This window comes from Salvelinus sp. IW2-2015, linkage group LG18 (genome assembly GCF_002910315.2).
Source record: "Salvelinus sp. IW2-2015 linkage group LG18, ASM291031v2, whole genome shotgun sequence".
Lineage (NCBI taxonomy): Eukaryota > Metazoa > Chordata > Actinopteri > Salmoniformes > Salmonidae > Salvelinus > Salvelinus sp. IW2-2015.
Genome location: NC_036858.1, coordinates 10,606,580 through 10,627,506, shown reverse-complemented (window position 1 = coordinate 10,627,506; position 20,927 = coordinate 10,606,580). Strand labels below are relative to the sequence as shown.

At 42.4% G+C, this 20,927-nt stretch overlaps 2 protein-coding genes across 6 annotated transcripts in view; one reads left to right on the top strand and one right to left on the bottom strand.

Moving 5' to 3' along the window:
• LOC111978747 (src kinase-associated phosphoprotein 1) overlaps positions 1-15,915 on the top strand; it is a 70,907-nt gene extending 54,992 nt beyond the window's left edge. For both annotated transcript variants that reach the window (XM_024008979.3, XM_024008977.3), the window contains 3 exons: positions 12,891-12,994; positions 13,669-15,370; positions 15,771-15,915. In XM_024008979.3, the coding sequence (XP_023864747.1) occupies positions 12,891-12,983 (93 nt within the window). In that variant the 3' untranslated portion in view covers positions 12,984-12,994; positions 13,669-15,370; positions 15,771-15,915. The remainder of the gene's footprint in view (positions 1-12,890; positions 12,995-13,668; positions 15,371-15,770) is intronic.
• The window catches only part of snx11 (sorting nexin 11), a 13,494-nt gene continuing 8,212 nt past the window's right edge, over positions 15,646-20,927 (bottom strand). For all 4 annotated transcript variants that reach the window (XM_024007268.2, XM_024007264.2, XM_024007265.2 and 1 more), the window contains 4 exons: positions 18,281-18,381; positions 18,069-18,164; positions 17,733-17,954; positions 15,646-17,175 (listed from right to left, as the gene is read on the bottom strand). In XM_024007268.2, coding sequence (XP_023863036.1) covers positions 16,500-17,175; positions 17,733-17,954; positions 18,069-18,164; positions 18,281-18,381 — 1,095 coding nt within the window. In that variant the 3' untranslated portion in view covers positions 15,646-16,499. The remainder of the gene's footprint in view (positions 17,176-17,732; positions 17,955-18,068; positions 18,165-18,280; positions 18,382-20,927) is intronic.

Here is a 20,927-nt window from a genome sequence, read left to right as displayed (position 1 = left end):
TATATTGAAAGCAGATGCTTCCACACAGGTGTGGTTTCTGAGTTAATTAAGCAACTGGTATCCCACCATGCTTAGGGTCATGTATAAAAATGCTGGGCTGGCCATTATTTTGCCTACTATGGCCATGCTCCCATAGGAAAACAATACCCCCATCGAAATGGCACGAGCGGTCACTGAATGTTTTGATGAGCATAAAAACTATGTAAACCATATGCCATGGCCATCTCAGTCACCAGATCTCAACCCATTTGAACAATTATGGGAGATTCTGAAGCGTTTGCAGAGACAGTGTTTTCCGCCACCATCCACAAAACACCAAATTATGGAATTTCTTGTGCAAGAATGGTGTTGCATCGCTCCAATAGACTTCCAGAAACTTGTAGAATCCATGCCAAGGTGAATTGATGCTGTTCTGGCTCGTGGTGGCGCCACACCTTATTAAGACAATTCATGGTGTTTCCTTTATTTAGGTAGTTACGTGTAGATTCTATTCTATTTTAAACAATTCTGTTTTATTCTATTCTAATCAATTCTATTCTATTCCAACCCCTCCATTGTCTCTATCCTTGAGCCACTGGGGGAGAAATGCCCATCAGATCTTCTATAATGGMATTGGGGTTCATTACTGAGTCTGTATCTGTATCATGAGGGTTAATTGAGAGAGCAGCCATGCAAAACCCCTGCTGTGTTGAACACAAACTGCAGGTGAAGCATCCTGCATCTCAGCTCTTTTCCCTCAATCTATTTCCCTGTGCTTTATGGCCATTGTGTAGGAACATGCAGTATATCTACGTGTTACAGCCACTCTACTGGAAATCAATGTGTTGCAATTTGGGCATTGCCGTCCTCTAAGCTTTTCAGGACCTTGTTTGTAGATTGAAGCAGTATTGGAAGGCTTGGATTTGTGTGTCATCATATATCCTGTTTTTTTACAGTATGCATAAGCGGTACTATTTGACGTGTTGTGGAAAGAGTTATGGATCATTTGCAGTCTTRCAGTGGAATAGTTAATGAACTCTTAGTTGAACAAGGTGGTCTCCTCTGCAGTGTCAGACAAAGAAGTTTCTTTAACAAACCTAACACAATGGTACATCTAGGACAGGGGGTGTGTCCGAAATATTTGTTGCTATACTCATAGCTGGCGGTGGCGCGAAAGAGCTGGGTTTTGATGAATAAATACATTTTAGGTGTGAGGAGGGCTTGGCCACGKACTGGCCAATCAACGCGCCATGACTTAATACCYCATGCTGCTGTCTCAAGTTCTGTAGGTTATTGACGGTCTTTGCGTTGTCATCAACTCCAATTCGGCTGGGGGCACAGAAATATTKTAATCCCAGTATATTGTGGATTGATACTACAGTTTATTAAATAGCATAAGCTACAGTAAAAAGTAATAGCAAAAGTTTAAAAAACATCCAGTTTTTTCTCGAAATGTTTGGAGTGTTGGCAGTCAACGTTATAATTGGCTTCAACGAGTATAAGCCTACATGTCTTRACGCATCGCACTTCTCCTCAAATAAAAAATACTATGCTCTCGTCAATGGTACTGTATGTGTGAGGCACGTTCTCAATAAGCAAGACATAGCCAAGGCCAAAGGTTGATATGGCATTATATGACTGAATCATTTAAATATGTTTGGAGCAGCCGGTCTTTGGTAACCAGATGAGAGGTGCTCTATGGAAATGGGGATGGATATTTGCACAAAATAAATGAAATAATGGCTAAAATAATGTTCAATCATAGGCTACAACAAAAAATGGGATGTCAGCTCACTGTTTTTCTGGTCCCAAACTTAATCTTTTAAAGGCCCAGTGCAGTCAAAATGATATTTCTCRTTTGTTTTGTATGCTATTGTACAACAGGTGATGAAACTAACACTGTAAAAGTGTGAGAGAAAAAAATGGATCAGTGTTATTTCCTGATAGTTGCTGGTTGAAAATACAACCTATACAGGAACGTCTAATCAGCGTGAGTTGCATGGGCTGAGGTTTCAGCTTGCCTGGTGACATCGCCAGGCTGTGAATTTGTTAATAGACCAATAACAAAGAGAGTTCCAAACCTTTCTGCCAATAAGAGCTAGTTTGTTTTCCCTCCCCACTCAGACCACTCCCAGACAGTCCTGGCAAAATTCTTCCTTGAGAAATACACTACATGACSAAAAGTATGTGGACACCTGCTCGTCGAACATCTCATTTCAAAATCATGAGCATTATTATGGAGTTGGTCCCCCCTTTGCTGTTATAACAGCCTCTACTCTTCTGGGAAGGCATTCCACTAGATGTTAGAACATTGCTGCAGGGACTTGCTTCCATTCAGCTACAAAATAATCGTTGAGGTCAGGCACTGATGTTGGGCATTTAGGCCTGGCTCGCAGTCGGTGTTCCAATTCATCTCGAAGGTGTTCGATAGGGTTGAGGTCAGGGCTCTGCGCAGGCCAGTCAAGTTCTCCCACACTGATCTCGACAAACCATTTCTGTATGGACCTCGCTTTGTGCATGGGGGCATTGTCATGCTGAAACAGGGCCTTCCCCAAACTGTTGCCACAAAGTTGGAAGCACAGAATTGTCTAGAATGTCATTGTATGCTGTAGCGTTATGATTTCCCTTCACTGGAACTAAGGGGCCTAGCCCGAACCATGAAAAACAGCCCCGGACCATTATTTCTCCTCCACCAAACTTTACAGTTGGCACTATACATTGGGGCAGGTAGCGTTCTCCTGGCATCAGGCAAAACCCAGATTTGTCCGTTGCACTGCTAGATGGTGACGCGTGATTCATCACTCCATAGAACGCGTTTCCACTGCTCCAGAGTCCAATGGCGGTGAGCTGTACACCACTCCAGCCGAAGCTTGGCATTGCGCATGGTGACCTTAGGCTTGTGTGTAGCTGCTCAGCCATGGAAACTCATTTCATGAAGCTCCCGGCGAACGTTGCTGATGTTGCTAGTGAGTGTTGCAACAGAGGATAGATTATTTTTTAACGCCTCAGCACTCGGCGGTCCCGTTCTGTGAGCTTGTGTGGCCTACCACTTTGCGCCTGAGCCGCTGTTTCTCAATAACAGCACTTACAGTTGACCTGGGTGGCTGTAGCAGGGCAGAAATTTGACGAACTGACTTGTTGGAAAGGTGGCATCCTATGACGGTGCCACGTTGAATGTCACTGAGCTCTTCAGTAAGGCCATTCTACTGCCAATGTTTGTCTATGGAGAATGCATGGCTGTATGCTTGATTTTATACACCTGTCAGCAACGTTGTGGCTGAAACAGCCGAATCCACTAATTTGAAAGGGGGTCCACATACTTTTGCATATATATATATATATATAGAGTGTCGTTTCTTTTGCTAAAAAGCTATTTTTGTCCATTTTAATGGAAAACTATTACCCAAAAATGATTTGATATTGATATAAATATGTCTGCATTGGGCCTTTAATAAWGCTTTGGTGATTTATTTCAAAGCAGTCTKAGGAGCCAAAGCCTTTATTGYTAGGCTTGGCTACTASTAGGCCTARTTGGTGAATGCATTGGGCAGGACAAAAAAKCKGRRTTCATTGAGGGGAGGCTATGCTTGATTTTTCAACAAATGATGCGAAATGGAAAGAAAATATATATTTTTTATATATACGAGGGTTACCGGCACAAAAAGCACATCTCTCTTTTTCCATGAGCATATGGGCACTGTGCGTCACGGGTAGATAGGTAGCACTTCCGCAGGACAAAATCCTTACCATAACCAACATGTTACCTCTAAGACCAGCCTTTMTTTGGTCTTAAATATCCCCACCAAACACTTCCTGAAATTGACACTTTGGCGCTTTTTAAGCACACACCTCAGATATRGCCACCCCTCCCACCTCAGCGCAAGCGAGCTGATATATGACAGGTAAACTACCAATCCCGGTGCAAGGGTTGTAAAATAGCAGAGCGCCGGCTTTAACAGGTTGAAATTGCCAACGAGCGTGTTTTAACACCAGCCGAAAATAGAGCCCTATGGGTACTAGTTTATAGGGGAATGTCAAAACAACCCATTACATTTTTCATAGAAGAAGAATAAAGCCACCTGCTCTGAATCTATTGGAGGTGTATCAGGAAGACGTTACCAGAGTTCTACAGTATTACCTTTCGGTGTAGGTGTTGGGCTACCTACCTTTCACTGTAACAGACCAACTCTTGGTTGGTTGTAGCTGTACTGTCTGGTACACAGCTTTCGTGACACAGATTACTCTTGTTTTGTCAAGCTTTTCCCCTTAGTCTTCATAATAACATGATAGTCTACAGAGCATTCTAACAGAGCATTCTAACAGAGCATTCTAACAGTCCCTTAATGGATTAAAAGTGAGGGCCTCATTGTAATTCGTTTAGAGGCGATTCCTTCCTGTCTGTTTCTGAATGGAAGGTTTTGGTTTAGTGTGACATGAGTCCACCCGTGCCCCATTCAGAGTCATAACCTTGTATCATATTTCCCTCATGAATGACATTAATGACATGATTAGGACACTACATGGCAATCGTGTGTTTTAATGAGCCTTAAGGGAGGGGAATCCCTGTTCCCTCTGATTCAACAGTGGAGCAGACTATTTAGTTGAACGGGGGTTTCCTTGGAACCCTGACCTCGACGAATGAAATACAGGCCCTTGGCTGCAGCTCAAGCCTTGCTCTAACTGGGGAACACAGACATAAAATGGCCATATAAAACTAAGACCCATAAATTCTCCTGAACAGAGGCTTAGGGTGTTGGGGGGAGGCTGAGTGTATGGGCTCTATGTCAACACTGACCATAATTACAAGGTAGAAAGGACACGCTCTAAGTGCTAAATCAATGGTGCTAACAAACTGTTATTTTTAAGCTGCGATTTGATTGACTACCGGAGTGCAGACCAGGCTAGGGGCTAGCCACAGGCGCTGTGTCGTATGGCTGTGAACTGAGTAGAACATGACGATTATACAAAGAGCCCCCATCAATCATTATTGATCTAGCGAGAACTTACTGTAAAGAGGTGCATTTTTGCAGTTTTTTTTTTTTGGGGGGGGGGGGGGTGTACTGTGTGTATATGAGGGGATTGTGTGTGTGTGTGTGTGTGTGTGTGTGTGTGTGTGTGTGTGTGTGTGTGTGTGTGTGTGTGTGTGTGTGTGTGTGTGTTGTGGGTGTGTGTGTGTGTGTGTGTGTGTGTGTGTGTGTGTGTGTGTGTGTGTGTGTGTGTGTGTGTCAGTGGGAAAGTAAATAAATGAGTAAAGCCACAACTCGTATTCATTCCATTCGTTTTACTAGATTAATCTGGCAGAGTCTGCCGCTGGTTTCACGGATGATGAACTTGGTTCCCAGTCTCCCGTCCACAAAGAAACACATAGCAACTATCTTGTCTTTGCACTGGCCTTTTACTGCTGAGAGCTTGCACTGTCTTCTATAGCTTTTGGCTTTGCAAAGACATTTTAGAGCGTGGGATTTTTTTATGTTATAGATTTTCCTGATAAAGATCCATACTATTTTACACTTTACCATTTTTATATCATTTTTGGATATACTATACTAACTACTGGATAGAGCCTACTTATTCATACGAAAATGCTAACTGTTTTGAGTTCTCATTACGCAGAACTGACAGGTTGGGCCTGTTTATTGTACATGTACAATATATCATGAATTTGCTGACAAAATGTCTGCAATTAGTAAATCTTTGCTCTCCTAACATCCGTATTGCTTATATTGACTCCTAAGCATGTTTCTCACTACTCCATTGGGTTGTCCTGCATTCCAGAACTATAATTTATGTAGCTAGCTGGAATCAAAAGACACAGCTCCACAGGTCAGCTGCCACATTCCGGTATTCCCAGAGGCACTCTTGTAGAACGCCAGGGTTGGAGTGGGGAGAGATTTACGATGTAAACCCATCCAGGCTCCTTTAAACTCTAGCAAACACTGCCATCTCTCTGCTCCCCCCTCTCTCTCTCTCTCTCTCTCTCTCTCTCTCTCTCTCTCTCTCCACCCCTCTCTCTGATCTCTCTTCCCCACTCTGCTCTGTCCACCCGGGGCGTGCACCTCACAAGCAGAGAGAGAGAGCTAGGGGGCGGGAGAGAGGCCCTCCTTGTCGCCAACCAAGGAGGGCCTATAGCAGCACCTAGATCTTCTGCACTCATTCTGTCAGACCTGGGCCCTGACAGTAAATCTCAGTAAGACAAAAATAATGGTGTTCCAAAAAAGGTCCAGTTGCCAGGACCACAAATACAAATTCCATCTAGACACCGTTGCCCTAGAGCACACAAAAAACTATAAATACCTCGGCCTAAACATCAGCACCACAGGTAACTTCCACAAAGCTGTGAACAATCTGAGAGACAAGGCAAGAAGGGCCTTCTATGCCATCAAAAGGAACATAAAATRCAACATACCAATTAGGATCTGGRTATAAATACTTGAATCAGTTATAGAACCCATTGCCCTTTATGGTTGTGTTGTCTGGGGTCCGCTCACCAACCAAGAATTCACAAAATGGGACAAACACCAAAWTGAGACTCTGCATGCAGAATTCTGCAAAAATATCCTCAGTGTACAATGTAAAACACCAAATAATGCATGCAGYGCAGAATTAGGCCGATACCCGCTAATTATCAAAATCCAGAAAAGAGKCGTTAAATTCTACAACCACCTAAAAGGAACTGATTCCCAAGCCTTCCATAACAAAACCATCACCTACAGAGAAATTAACCTGGAGAAGAGCCCCTAAGCAAGCTGGTCCTGGGGCTCTGTTCACAAACAGACCKCACTGAGCCCCAGAAAAGCAACACAATTAGACCCAACCAAATCATGAGAAAACAAAAAGAGAATTACTTTTTTACACATTGGAAAGAATTMACAAAAAACAGAGCAAACTAGAATGCTATTTGGCCCTAAACAGAGAATACACAGTGGCAGAATACCTGACCACTGTGACTGACCCAAAATGAAGGAAATCTTTGACTATGTACAGACTCAGTGAGCATAGCCTTGCTATTGAGAAAGGCCGCCAAAGGCAGACCTGGCTGTCAAGAGAAGACAGGCTATGTGAACACTTCCTAACCTCCTGCCAAATGTATGACCATATTAGAGACACATATTTCCCTCAGATTACACAGCTGCACAAAGAATTCTAAAACAAATCCAATTTTGATAAACTGCCATATCTATTGGGTGAAATACCATAGTGTGCAATTTACATTTACATTTAAGTCATTTAGCAGACGCTCTTATCCAGAGCGACTTACAAATTGGTGCATTCACCTTATGATATCCAGTGGAACAACCACTTTACAATAGTGCATCTAACTCATTCACAGCAGCAAGATTTGTGACCTGTTGCCACAAGAAAAGGGCAACCGGTGAAGAACAAACACCATTGTAAATACAACCTATATTTATGTTTATATATTTTCCCTTTTGTACTTTAACTATTTGCACATCATTACAAGACTGTATATATACATAATATGACATTTGGAATGCCTTTATTATTTTTGGAACTTTTGTAAGTMTAATGTTTACAGTTAATTGTTTATTATCTATTTCACTTGCTTTGGCAATGTTAACATATGTTCCCTATGCCAACAAAGCCCATAAATTGAAATTGGAGAGCGAGAGAGAGAGACGACTGTTCCATGCCGGCCTCCTCCAGTCTTCAATGGCTCGTTAGCGCCATCAAGAACATGGACACTGGTGACATCTAGTGGCTGACTTCAGTGCGAAACTAACTGATAATACTGAGAATGTTTCACAGTTGACAACACACACACTCGGAGACTGATTTACGCTAGTAGGCTATGTCCCACTCTTAAATCAACATGAACTTTACCCTAAGTAAATGGCTATCAATTATGTTGAAGTTTGCAGCTAGAGGAAAAAACACAAACACAATTTAGAATTGATTAAATTAATTAAAAGCCCTTATTAATGCAATTAAAGCAGAACTAACTGATTTGATTATTCTCATTACATCTATCTTGTTGTAAATTTAGAGAAAATTAATCAAATCAAATTGTATTTGACACATGCGCCGAATACAATACAAGGTGTAGACCGTACAGTGAAATGCTTACTTACAAGCTCTTAACCAAAATTGCAGTTTTAAGAAAAATACCTAAAAAAACAAGAAATAAATGTAACAAATAATTAAAGAGCAGCAGTAAAATAACAATAGCGAGGCTATATACATGGAATTGTAGCCTACCTAAGTTGTATTCGTTTGTATTAAATTGTATTTTATTAGTGTAGGAAATATGGGAGTATCTTATTTCCATAGGGCCATATTCTCATATCCTCAACTGCCTCAAACCCATGGCAACCCCAGTTGGCCCATTGCCCGTAGGTCCCACCATGTGAATGTGGTGGAAGAAAAGGGAGAGGGAGGAAAAACAATCAGATGGGAAAAGTCAAGCAAGAAAGAGACAAAGGAAGAACCTTTTATCCCTTTGTGTGACKCCCCACCCCCTTATATATAATTTTCTCTGTCACACATCCCTTTAAAGTCCCTCGCTGCTTTTGTGGCTATAGACAGGGAAAGACATCTTATTTACCACCCAAAGTAGCAGGGGGAGAGAGTGCAGAGTCTGGGGTTTGGGGTCATGTAGGAGGCCGCGGTCATCTACCGGTCAACTACAGTAAGGTCATTATTCAGGCCCAGCCAATAGCCCAGAACTGTGCCTGAGCAACCCCTATCCATTCTGCCTAATTATTATAAATGAGGGGCGGCGTAAACAGCTATCATTACAGACACTCAGTGGCATACACAAATCCACTTTAAATTGCTATTAAGTTAAAGAGCCACCCTGTAATCCCAAAACGGCCTTAGAAGAGAAGCGGCTTGTTTCTTTTCATTTATTTTTTATTTGTTCCTTCATATTTTAGACGGCTCTGATGCGCAGTCATCTCTCGACTTTGAATCCATCTCATTGATTAAATTACAAGATTCCCTGTTTATTACTGGGATCAAAACATTTTGAAGATTTTTACAAAGAAATRACCAACCCTAAAAACAATGTGTCCAAATCTCTAAACAGGCATTGCTAGAATTTATTTTGAATATTCATATCTGTCAAAATAAGTATACTTTCCCCCCCCCCCCACAATGTTCGGATACGTGTGTGTACATATTCCCAGAACACCTAAGGCAGTCCAGTCCACCTGTGTGAGCAAAATGCTTCGACTAGATATGGTGTTGAATAGATCAGGAGTTGCGGTTTGTAAGAGGTGTCTGTTTCTTTGTTAGGGTGACTAGTGGAGAGAGACGCAGCACTGCAGTGTGTGCCTCACGACTTTCCTTGTGGATGAMAGCGAAACAGAGAGAGGGAGAGGTAGCTAGAGAGAGAAAGAAGGGAGGGAGATGGAGGGTGGCGGTGAGGAGGGAGAGATTGTAACACCCAGGCGGCGGGTTCAGCGGCAGGGCAATGAGAGACTTCCTGTGCTCCATCACGCCCAAGGCCRGCTTCAGTCAGCTGGTAGCGGAGGGCAGATGCRTCATGTGTCAGTCTTATTAGCAATCKTCCTGCGTYCGTGTGTGTCCGTGAGTGTGTATGTACTGTACGTGTCTAAGTGTGTCTGTGCYCGTCTACGTGTGTGAATGTGTGTTTGCTTGCGCGTCCGTGTCTATGTGTAGTTTATACAAGAGAAATAGTAAAAAGACAGAATATGACTATGGAACGTGAGCAGAACCTGATGTTCTACAAAAGGAGTGAATGCATAGCTCGAGGAGGAGTTAGGGAATAGGGTAATGTAGCTGTCACGGTGACCTGGCAGGCATACAAAGTGCTCCTTCTCCTGCATGAGAGACAGTCAAACCAACCTTCTCCCTCTTCAGGCATCGTTAGCAGTCAATCTGTCCTCCTGCCACCATTAGCCAGACCCTTGAGTGGTAAATAAACGATGCTGCTGGTGTACTGCAGGTGTTGTCATGGCAACTTGCTCACTCCCTCTCTTTCTTAGCTAGCTCTGCCCACGTTCATTTGCTCCCTCTCAGTGAAGGAGTCACAGGGAGGTCAACGAGTCAAAGCACCGCCACAATATGGCGCTGTTTTGTCCTCACTCACCTCCTCCCAACACACAGTAGCTGATATGATACACATTCAGGGCACTCAAACACGGGCAGACTTAGTGATTTGGAGGCCCCAGGCAGAGTCTGAGCCCGATCCAACATCACAGAAATGTAACACCGAACCGGAAAAAAATACAGATTTCTAGAAAAATCGGCCTATTGATTTAAAGTGGTGTTGAGAACAATGCCACTGAGGCGGGCGGAGTGAGGAGAAAAGGAAACAGCCATTGTCTTAGAAAAGTGAGGAGAGGTAAACTCAATATTGGAAGAATTGGGATAAAGTAGGCTAATGCAATTGAAGGCATGCATCAAATTGTTGCTTATTGGCCTACTGAAACTCCCAAAGTCATATCCAATCGTTATACTAAKATGAAGGTAATACCCGTGTGTGGTCAACTAGATGAAAATGTCAGCACTGTTTTGATTGGCAAAGCGCCATCGCCTGCTTTGAGACAAGCGTGGGGGACTCGTCTTCTTGATAAGTCAAWTAGTGTRAGATTTTTGTTTTCCCTGAATCTCTGTTTGCATATTTGGTGAGCCTACAAATACCCTGGGAAAATGTTAGCTATGTTGAAGTGTTGTCTTTATTCTGTTATATATAATGATCAGAACATACTGCTAGCATGTTATGTAGTTTAACAAGTGGATTTTGCTATTCACTCGCGTTGTAGCCTGGCCTACTCCCGATTTGTCTGATAATCAATGTGATTTCGTTTCACTGAATCTCCMTCTGTATATTTGGTTAATTGCTCTCTGGCTGGGCAAATAAGTGGAGGTGGTAGTTAATTTATTTTTTTGCTCATCTATCACCGATCAGAAACATTTAGCATGCAATAATTCATGTAATAATAATTATTGTAGCCTAAATCAATTGTATTATTTTGCTCATGACTGAGGTATAGGCTATAGTAGGCTATACAGGCTATACAACTGCTGAGCTGTGAGAGTCCTGTTTTATCTAGCTTAACCAGAGGAGGCTGGTGGGAGGAGCTATAGGAGGACAGCTTATTGTAATGGCTGTATTGGAGTCAATGGAACYGAGTCGAACACGTTGTTTCCATGTGTTTGATGTGTTTGGTACCATTTCATTCATTCCATCTGTCCTCCTGTAGCTCCTCCCACCAGCCTCCTCTGATCTTAATGTAACTTACTTCAACATATCTCAATCAATCATTCATGTCATTCATAGGCAGCTGTTATGAGATAAAAAAAAAAAATATATATTTTGTTACTAGTATTTTGGGGTTTTAGTATGCCCAGTTCATGAGGCCCCTGATGATGTGAGGCCTGAGGGAAATTCCTCTTCTGCCTAACGGTAAGTCCACCACTGCACAGAAAACATCCCAGACTGTCATGAAGGGCCTCTTGATTATTTTAAAATTGAAGAACAATGTCTCGGTATGGAAATGGCATGGCACCTTGGTGCCAACAGAAAGGTGTTATCCATAACCCCACTGTATTTTCTCCTGAGAATTAAAGATCATTCTATCCAAAATTCAGATACGCATTACACCAAATTAAAGGGGGGAAATCTGTAGGAGATAGGAGATTGAAGTTAGGGCATTGTCATAAGAATACATTTACTCCCTGTGCTTCTTTCTATACGAGACCTCCCCTTCCAGCAGGCGTACTCTGGATGAACCCGTAGTAAGCAGCGAAGAAGATGGAGTTGGCACGCTTGACAGACCTTCGCTGCCATTGGAACACTGTGGCGATGTAGCTGTTGTATTAAAATGGCGGCGCTGATAATCAAAAAGAGCTTTCTCAGGGAGGACGTTGGACTGTCTGGCTGCACAGATGGGCCAGGGAGATAAATACAACTTTCTGTCACTGTGGTTGGAGGAATGGATCTGCGACAGCCCCGTGGGAGAGAAACTGTTTCGTTCCTACTCTCTGATGCCCCAATCTGTCTGTTTKTCTCCTTTTATAGATTACTATTCAAGCTAGATTTCCACAATAAAACTTGTTTTTATGACTTCAGATATTAGGGCCATGTTTTAGAAATGCACACAGGTAATAGAKCACGTACCTTTCCAGAAGAAAATGTGTATACTTGCTTCAGTTGTCTTAAAATCAGCAAGCACATTAATTAGCCATTGTGAGTGGAGTACTCCACCTTCATTTACCCTGTCATTCCATTGAATCAYGGCTCTGTGTGGGCGAGCAGACCGAATGAAAATGTTCTCTCTGTTCGCCACATCTGGATGGATAACCTGCTTATCATAGCTAAATTCACTTGCTCTAAGAACATGTCAGGCCTGGGCCATCACTCTGCTCAGTGAGCTCTAACTGGTCTATACATCATCTCTGTCCAGCCACCGGACATTAGGAGTAGGTCTGTTTCTCATTCCTCTGGCTCTGTAGTGAGGTGTCAAAGCTCTCTGTATTAGAGGACGTGGTATCTATCACAGCAGTGCCCAGAGAGACAGCCAGGAGAGGGGGCAAAGATTTGACAAACATGCATTATAAATGTAAACCCCATACAAATGGATTGATCGATATAAGCTAGCCTTGGGGTTTCAGATGCTGTACCCCAATAATGACAACACGAGGTATCAAGAGCCATTTTGAGGCAATGCTAAATTCTGTTATAAACCTATGATGACACAGGGAGAATCACATTTGCATACTCCTCACGTTCTCTCCTCAAAACCCACTGGAGGAGAAGGTCAGAGGGAATGGACCTCCTCCTGGCTTTCTCCAGTGGATTTTGAGGAGGCGGTGAGGAAAMGAGAGAGGACGCGAGGAGAATGCAATTGAGATTCTCCTATGGTCTACTGTGCATCGTTGTGCTTGTTCCTCCTCCTTACCCTGCTTGTGTCGCTCTGTTCCAGGAGTATAACATCAATGGCTGGTGGGTCGGAGAGCTAAACGGTACCGTCGGTATTGTCCCTAAAGACTTCCTCCACCTTGCCTACATCCTCTGAGCTCCCAAGAGGTACTGGAGCACTCTCATATTGTTACGATTACAGACTGATATAATGGGCTAATGTACCTTACAGGCCTCCTGACACCCATTGAGATAACCATTGAAATAGCAGGAGAGGTGTATATTCATAGCGGTGGACTGGCCATTTAAGACATCTGGTGGCTGAAAGTAGAACTGCAATTGCTGCATAGACCCAAGGTGTGAAATTTTTATCAGCATTATAAGCGACACTGATATGCTCAGTAATGCTTAATTATAGCATCATTGACARAATTGAATTGGGAAATATGACTCCATAGTGATATTAACTATACGCCAGATAAAACATACAGTATCATACTGCACTACTACAGGAAATATGTTATTTGACCCTGCTGGTCATCTATGAACATTTGAACATCTTGGCCATGTTCTGTTATAATCTCCACCCGGCACAGCCAGGAGAGGACTGGCTCATAGCCTGGTTCCTCTCTAGGTTTCTTCCTAGGTTCTGGTCTTTCTAGGGAGTTTTTCCTAGCCACTGTGCTTCTACACCTGCATTGCTTGCTGTTTGGGGTTTTAGGCTGGGTTTCTGTACAGCACTTTGAGATATCAGCTGATGTAAGAAGGGCTTTATAAATACATTTGATTTGACTATGTTTCTCTCTGARAGTTTATCTTTGTACTGTGCCTTACTTCCACAGTTGAGTGATGTGACTGACTACATTCCCAATCCCCAACACTGAACAGTTCGAGATGGATGACAGATTGACCTTTTTTYTTATTTCGTAATATAGTGTAATGCTGTTAGTGTCATTTTTGTTGTATGTTTTTGTAAAGATATGCTTCATTTCCCTGCATAAATTACATTACCATGGTTCTTCTGAGGCGTTTGGTGTACACATCAAYTTCTGGATAATTCTGATGTCGCAAAAAGGTTTCCTCTGTTCAATTGTTTCCAATGTATTTGTGCCCATGTGTGTGAATGGAAATTGGCAGACATTGAGGAAACATTATGCCCCTGTGACAAAAATAGGAAATCCTCACCTCTGAGGGGCTGTCTATTCCATATTTTGAAGCATACTAACTGGTGCCTTCAACAGCCTTGTGTCTGAGGCTACTGTGCTTGTTATTTTGATGCTGACTTCAAATATGTAGGCCACAAGGGGTCAGGCATGCTCCCTTGTGCGATTCATTATTTTTCAATGAAGAGTTTGAAATTGAAATACCTGATCATTTGCAATAAGAAAACTTTAAATTTTTTATTGTTGAACTTGTAAAAAATATTTTGTTAGATATTTAAATTCCACAATATGATGTACATAAGAACTTGTTTGACTGTGCATATGAAAGTCTATGGCAATATAAATGTCTGGAAGCGAAAGAAACACCTATTTAGGCGAGGTGCTGACTAATATAAATGTCTGTAAATGTCATGCACTAAAATAGACTCAGATGCAAAGTACAGGTGGGGGAAAAAACTACAGTGCCCTCCACTAATATTGGCCCCCTTGTTAAATGTGAGCAAAAAGGGCTGTGAATTTTTTTTCTTTGTTTATCCTCTTGGTCTTTCATTGAAAATATTCACAAAAATCTAACCTTTAATTAAAGTAAAATAATTGAAAATAAGAAAATAAATTCATAAAACAAATCTTTTTCTGAAATATGTGTGCTGCAATTATTGGAACCCCTTCATTCAATAGTTTGTGCAACCTCCCTTTGACAAGATAACAGCTCTGAGTCTTCTCCTATAATGCATAATGAGGTTGGAGAACACATGGCAAGGGATCAGAATCTCTCCAGATCCTTCAGATTCCGAGGTCCACGCTTGTGGACTCTCCTCTTCAGCTCACCCGACAAGGTTTTCTATGGGGTTTAGGTTGGGGACTGGGATGGCCATGGCAAAACCTTGATTCTGTGGTCAGTGAACCTTTTTGTGTTGATTTTGAGGTGTACTTTGGATCATTGTCCTGCTGGAAGATCCAACCACGGCCCAGTTTATTCCTAGTTTGTTTTTGACTATTTTTAGGTTGGTATATTGCCCTTGTATGAACTACCTAAGTGAAAAAAACTCTGGTAATCATCTACATAACATAAAAGGGGTACTTCAAACAACTGCTATGTCACTTAAATAAACTAATGCACTGTTAAAATGCTGAATATGAGAACAAAAATCCCCAACATTGCAAAACACTGTACAGTGTGTTTGGGACTTTTACCATTGAAAACCATTAGACCATAACATTGAAACCATTAGAACTGCTGTAGCCTGATGGTTTGCTTTTTCAACAGGAATGGTCTAACTAATCCAGACCTTTTCTGAAGGGAATAAACCACACACACGGTTCATTTCCTGGACACAGATTAAGCCCAAGAGAAGGACAAACTGAAGGACTGGCTTGAATTGTAAGGATGATCATGAGCAAAAGCTTTTGGTTTACTTCCCAAATTGCAAAGAAAATGTTGCGATCCATTTAATAAACACAGGAGACTAGCCAAACTGATGACATYGTGTTGCAGTCAGGAACAGCGACGTTACATAATATGAAAAACCAATACTACAAGGCGCAGCGCCATTTCAGACATAGCGAACTGATACTGTATACTGGTTATTGGGGTGGGATTGGTGTAGTGTGGGGGATCACATTTTACTCATTTGTCAGGAAGAATGATGGTTCAAATAGGATGTTAGGTACTACATTTATTTCTCAGAGATCAAATTATATTTCCACAAAAMAATGTTTCAGGAATGAAACTTATGTTTCTAATTACAGAAATAATTTCAGCACAATTCTTGTGCTTTTAGGTGGAACGACACTCATCCCCGTTTGTTCAAGCTGAACCCAGAAACCGCCCCACAACAGCAACACAGAATGCCTAAGGGAACGCATGCAGGATGACACTATTTTCCCCCAGAAGTTATGAATAAAACACAGTCAAAGTTGATTGCATGATAAGTTGTAAGTGTCTTGAGTAACTTTCACCCACTCCAAACTCACATTTTAACAGCATCACAGTTCTGGATCACACAGCATTCAGAAGGCATGTGAATTAACTGCCAAATTATTTGCCACATCAATGCCATTTGGGCAACACAGCCGGTTGAGTTAGACTAATTCCCTCTCCGACTTTGACACCATTGGTCCGCTGAGCATTGTGTACCTCAGTTGTTATTTCTTCACGTGAGGGATCTTGGTTCATTTAGGGCTTTAGAATGTCTGTTGTTGAGGACTTCTTCTGCCTCCGTGTGGTCTGTTTTGTGATGTCCCTTCTCAGGAGCTGACTCCATGTAGCCATTTGTCTCATGTCCTTGTTGTCGCTCTCCTTATTACTCCCATCGGATGTTGTAGTCTCCCCATTCCAAAGACTCTCCCCGTCCTCTCCATTAATTTCCTCGTCACTCTCAACCTCTTCTGTTGTGTCCAGCTGATTATCTACTTGTTGAATGTCCAAGGGAGTCTTCCCTTGGGTTGCCTCATCGCCACTTTCCACCTCGAGATGAGTCATCGACTTCTACCTTTTGGGTTGCAACGTCTCAATTTTCTACCTCTTGGGTTGAGTTATCAACACTTTCCACCTCTACGTGGGAGTTGATCTCATCCGTGTGTCCTTGGCTGTCCAGCTTAATGGCTGTTACTGTGTCTTTGTCGCTGTCCCCCTCTGAGGTTGTTTCTTGAGCTTCCTCCGCAGGGTTAAGGTCCTCTAGAACTGTCTCCCTTAGGCCATCTTGAGGGGTTTCCTCATGGATGTCTAGCTCTGGGCTACTCTGTTTGGGAGGGATGTCTGTATGGGTCTCCTCAATGACCCTCTCATTCTTCACCTCCGTTACACACTCCTCCTCCAAGCCGGTGTCCTTTTCACAGTGCGCTTCCACAAGTGTCAGCTGTTGACAATCCCCTTGGTAGTGGATCACCTCCTCATGGTCGAGCCTTTCTGGGGTAGAGTCTTCATGGCCGTCCCACTTAAAGATAGTCTCCACTGGGCTGTGTGTCTCCAGGACGGCCTCTACCTGGACTACATCGTGGTCCTCTTGGGTGATCTCTGAGGAAGGGGTCTCACCGAGTAACTCTCTCAGCTGTAACTCTACAGCGTCTATGTCATGGGGGTCAGCTAGGAACTTCTCAGTCCATAGGCCCTCTGGCTCACTGGAGGTGAGGTTCACAGGGGTGAGGGGCTCTTCACATTGCAGYGTAGGTAGATGAGGAACAGGGCTGTGGGGAACGAGAAGGCCATGAAGTAACAACACTCAACATGACCTTTATACTGACATGTAAAACCTGAAATGCAAGTGTGGGTAACGAATTGACACCGAGACTTATTTTTCACTTTAAAATGTATGAAAAAAAAAAATACAATGATTGTAAAGTTAAACAAACCATAAAACTCTATGCACAAGGACTACTTAACAATTTCCACAAAAAGCCCTTTACTTGAAGAACAGTGCAGATGCAAAGATTGGTAACAGAATGGCGGTRTGTGCTGTTTGTGCCATCATTCTGTTACCAAACATTGCATCTGCCGGGATTCAATCCAATCGGCCCTTTTCGGCTAGGCACCATAAAGGCAATATTACCACGGTCGCYGAGATCGCATTCAAAMTGAACGCTGCAGATGTTGGCTCAATCGGAAATTAGTTATGCGGYCCGGATTGAATACTGGCCTAAAACAATGTGTTTATTGAACACACTCAAGTCTATTCGGGAACTACAACTAATTTGTGCCTGTGTGGACAGTTGTGCTATTTGATCTGTTGACACTCCAGTCTTACCTCTCCARGGACTCATACGGAACTGGAGTAAGACTCGGGTCCTGGGCCGAGTCCATTTCTGGAACCCGGCCCTGATTGGATGAGCCGTAGGTGAGGATGGCCTCTGTCACCGTGTAGGGGGTGTGGCCCTGCACACAGTCCAGGATGTGACCAACCGGCAGTTGGGTTTGCAGGAAGAGGTGGAGCTGGCTATCTGACAGACACACTGTCATGCTACACACTCTGAAGAAAGACAAACAACGTACGCCAATGTCATGCTCAATGTTGGGAACAACCAAGCACTATAATTGAAATGGTGAAGTCGTAGCTATTTATTAACTTAGGAGAGGAACTGACTTGTCCAGAAAGGACTGCAGGCCTTTCCTCCTCTTCTCAAGGAAGTCCTCACCACTAGAGGAYAAGAAGGGCTTGCTGGGCAGGTCTGGGACAGGTCTATAGGACAGAGAATAACCCATAGCTCACAGAACAGGACAACTTCACATTAAAAGTTTCAAATTGTTTTTTTTTCTACAAAAGAGTTAAGCCATTGGGGGGCATTGCTGACTTACACCAAGCCAGTGTTCTTCTGCATCCTCTTCTTGAGCCAGACAAACTCACTGTAGCGCCGGCGCACACATGACGTCTTGGCCGTGAAGGCCTTGCTGTTGGTCTGTGAGTAAAAAGAGAGGGTGCACCATAATGTCCTGTGGATACAGACAATACCAATGGGAGATATGGACAAAAAGTCACTGTGATAAATTGATCAATTTTGCACGATAGCGATAAATACAACTTTTTACTTTCCATTAGCGGCAGGGCTCTAGACTGGCTTTTTCCAGTGCCAAGTAAGACATGAAAGAATTTAGCTATTTATCTAACATGTTCAGGGAACATTGATGGATATTTTGATGTGCAACATGTCAAAATAGGATTCAGAATGAGCTGATTTATTTTTGGCTCTTTACAGATCAATATGCCTGCATATTTTTGGGGCATATTGGTCTAGGATATATGCGACATAATTCACCCACCTGAGGAAGCGGGAACTCAAAACACATGAGCTAGATTGCTAACTAAATATGATATTGGTGCTGGATAGCCTTGTAATTGATCGAACAGTAATTGTAATGTCAAACAAAAACGTTCATCATCTCCATTACATACTCTGCCAAGTGGTGGTATTTCCTCAAAATTGAGAGTAACAATATGTTTATACTCACAGAAAGCTGAGACTTGTATCTTTAACTTCTTGTGAATAGGGGYGCGCTGTTTTCACMTTGGAAAAAATCGTGCCCAAATTAAACGGCCTCGTACTCTGTTCTAGATCATACAATATGCATATTATTATTACTATTGGATAGAAAAAACTCTGAAGTTTCTAAAACTGTTTGAATTATATCTGTGAGTACAACAGAACTCATTTGGCAGCAAACTTCCATACAGGAAGTGAAAATTCTGAAAATGAGGCTCTGTGTCAGGGCCTGCCTATTCAACTGGCTTTTATTTATGGATCTGTATGCACTTCATACGCCTTCCACTAGATGTCAACAGGCAGTAGAAGGTTGAATGGGGTGTCTAGCTTGATGTGAGGCCGAATAAGAGCTTTTGGAGTGACAGGTCCGCCCTATCGTCAGTATTCAGCTGCGCGCCGGGGAACCTCACATTGTCTTCTGAAAAGCGTTCGGTATACACTACGAATTGCTCCGGCTCTGATTTTATTGGATTCATATGAGAAGAACATCATAAAGTAGGATTTTTCAACCGAGTTTGACCAGTTTATTCGACGTTTATTGGGAATTTTTGAATTTTTCGTTCCAGGCGCCAAGAGTTTATGGGCATGTTCGCGCCACAATGCTAGCCAAAGTTGCTAATTCGACAGAAGAAATGGACATTCTAAAACCAAACAACGATTTATTCTGGAAATAGGACTCCTTGCACAACATTCTGATGGAAGATCAGCAAAAGTAAGAGAATATTTATGATGTTATTTCATATGTTTGTGTAATATGTTGGCTCCAACACGGTGGAGAATAGGTGAGCGCTGTCTCACAATAATGCATGCTGCATGTTGTAGTAAAGTTATTTTTAAAAATCTAACACAGCGGTTGCATTAAGAACCAGTGTATCTTTCATTTGCCATACAACAAGTATTTTTATGTAAAGTTTATGATGAGTTCTTTGGTTAGATTAGGTGACTATCCAAAATATCTCCGGACATTCTGGTGAATTGTTGCTACGTATTCACAATGTATAACCACGATTTGCAGCTCTAAATATGCACATTTTCGAACAAAACATAAGTGTATTGTATAACATGATGTTATAAGACTGTCCTCTGATGAAGTTGTTCAAGGTTAGTGATTAATTTTATCTCTATTTCTGGGTTTTGTGAAAGCTACCTATGCGGTGGAAACATGGTGAAAACATGGCGTTGTGTGTTTGGCTATTGTGGTTAGCTAATATAAATACATAGTGTTTTCGCTGTAAAACATTTTAAAAATCGGAAATGATGGCTGGATTCACAAGATGTTTATCTTTCATTTGCTGTATTGGACTTGTGATTTCATGAAATTATATGATATCCCTGTCCCGTTAGGCTAGGCTATGCTAGTCAGCTTTTTTGATGAGGATGCTCCCGGATCCGGGATGGGTAGCACTGAAAGGTTTTAACAGTAAAYGTTTTAAAAAGAGTTTGGTCTCAATTARATTTTTAAATGTTGCTCAACTTCCATATGTTTGTGCTTATCAGAATGCATCTCTCCTTTCACTTCGTGCACAAAGGGGGAGAGGGAGTGAGAGCCAGCAGCGATACCAGMACAGGCCAGATATTTTCATTGCAGGAAGTAGGTTAAATGCACATTACTGTTGACCTAGCCTCATTGAGAACCAGGCTTCCCTAATTGGAAAGCTTGGTGAAGTCAATGGCACAAAGTAGCTAAAAAGGGGAAGAAAACCCGGTGTAAATCAGTGACGCCTTGCAACACGTCAAACCAATCAACTGCCTTGCTTGGGCAGAAAGTGTTCAAGCCATACAGTTATTGGTTCAAGCAGAGGAGTTGTAATGCCTCCTACTTGATCTTGTCTATAGAGCACACCTCTGGCAAAACAGAATTACGTTTTTCCTCAAGGTTTTCTTCCATTTTCTGCAATCTAACACACGCAGCAACTCTGCAAAATGTGTCCTACCCGGTCGGAAAACAGTGACGAACWCGCAGC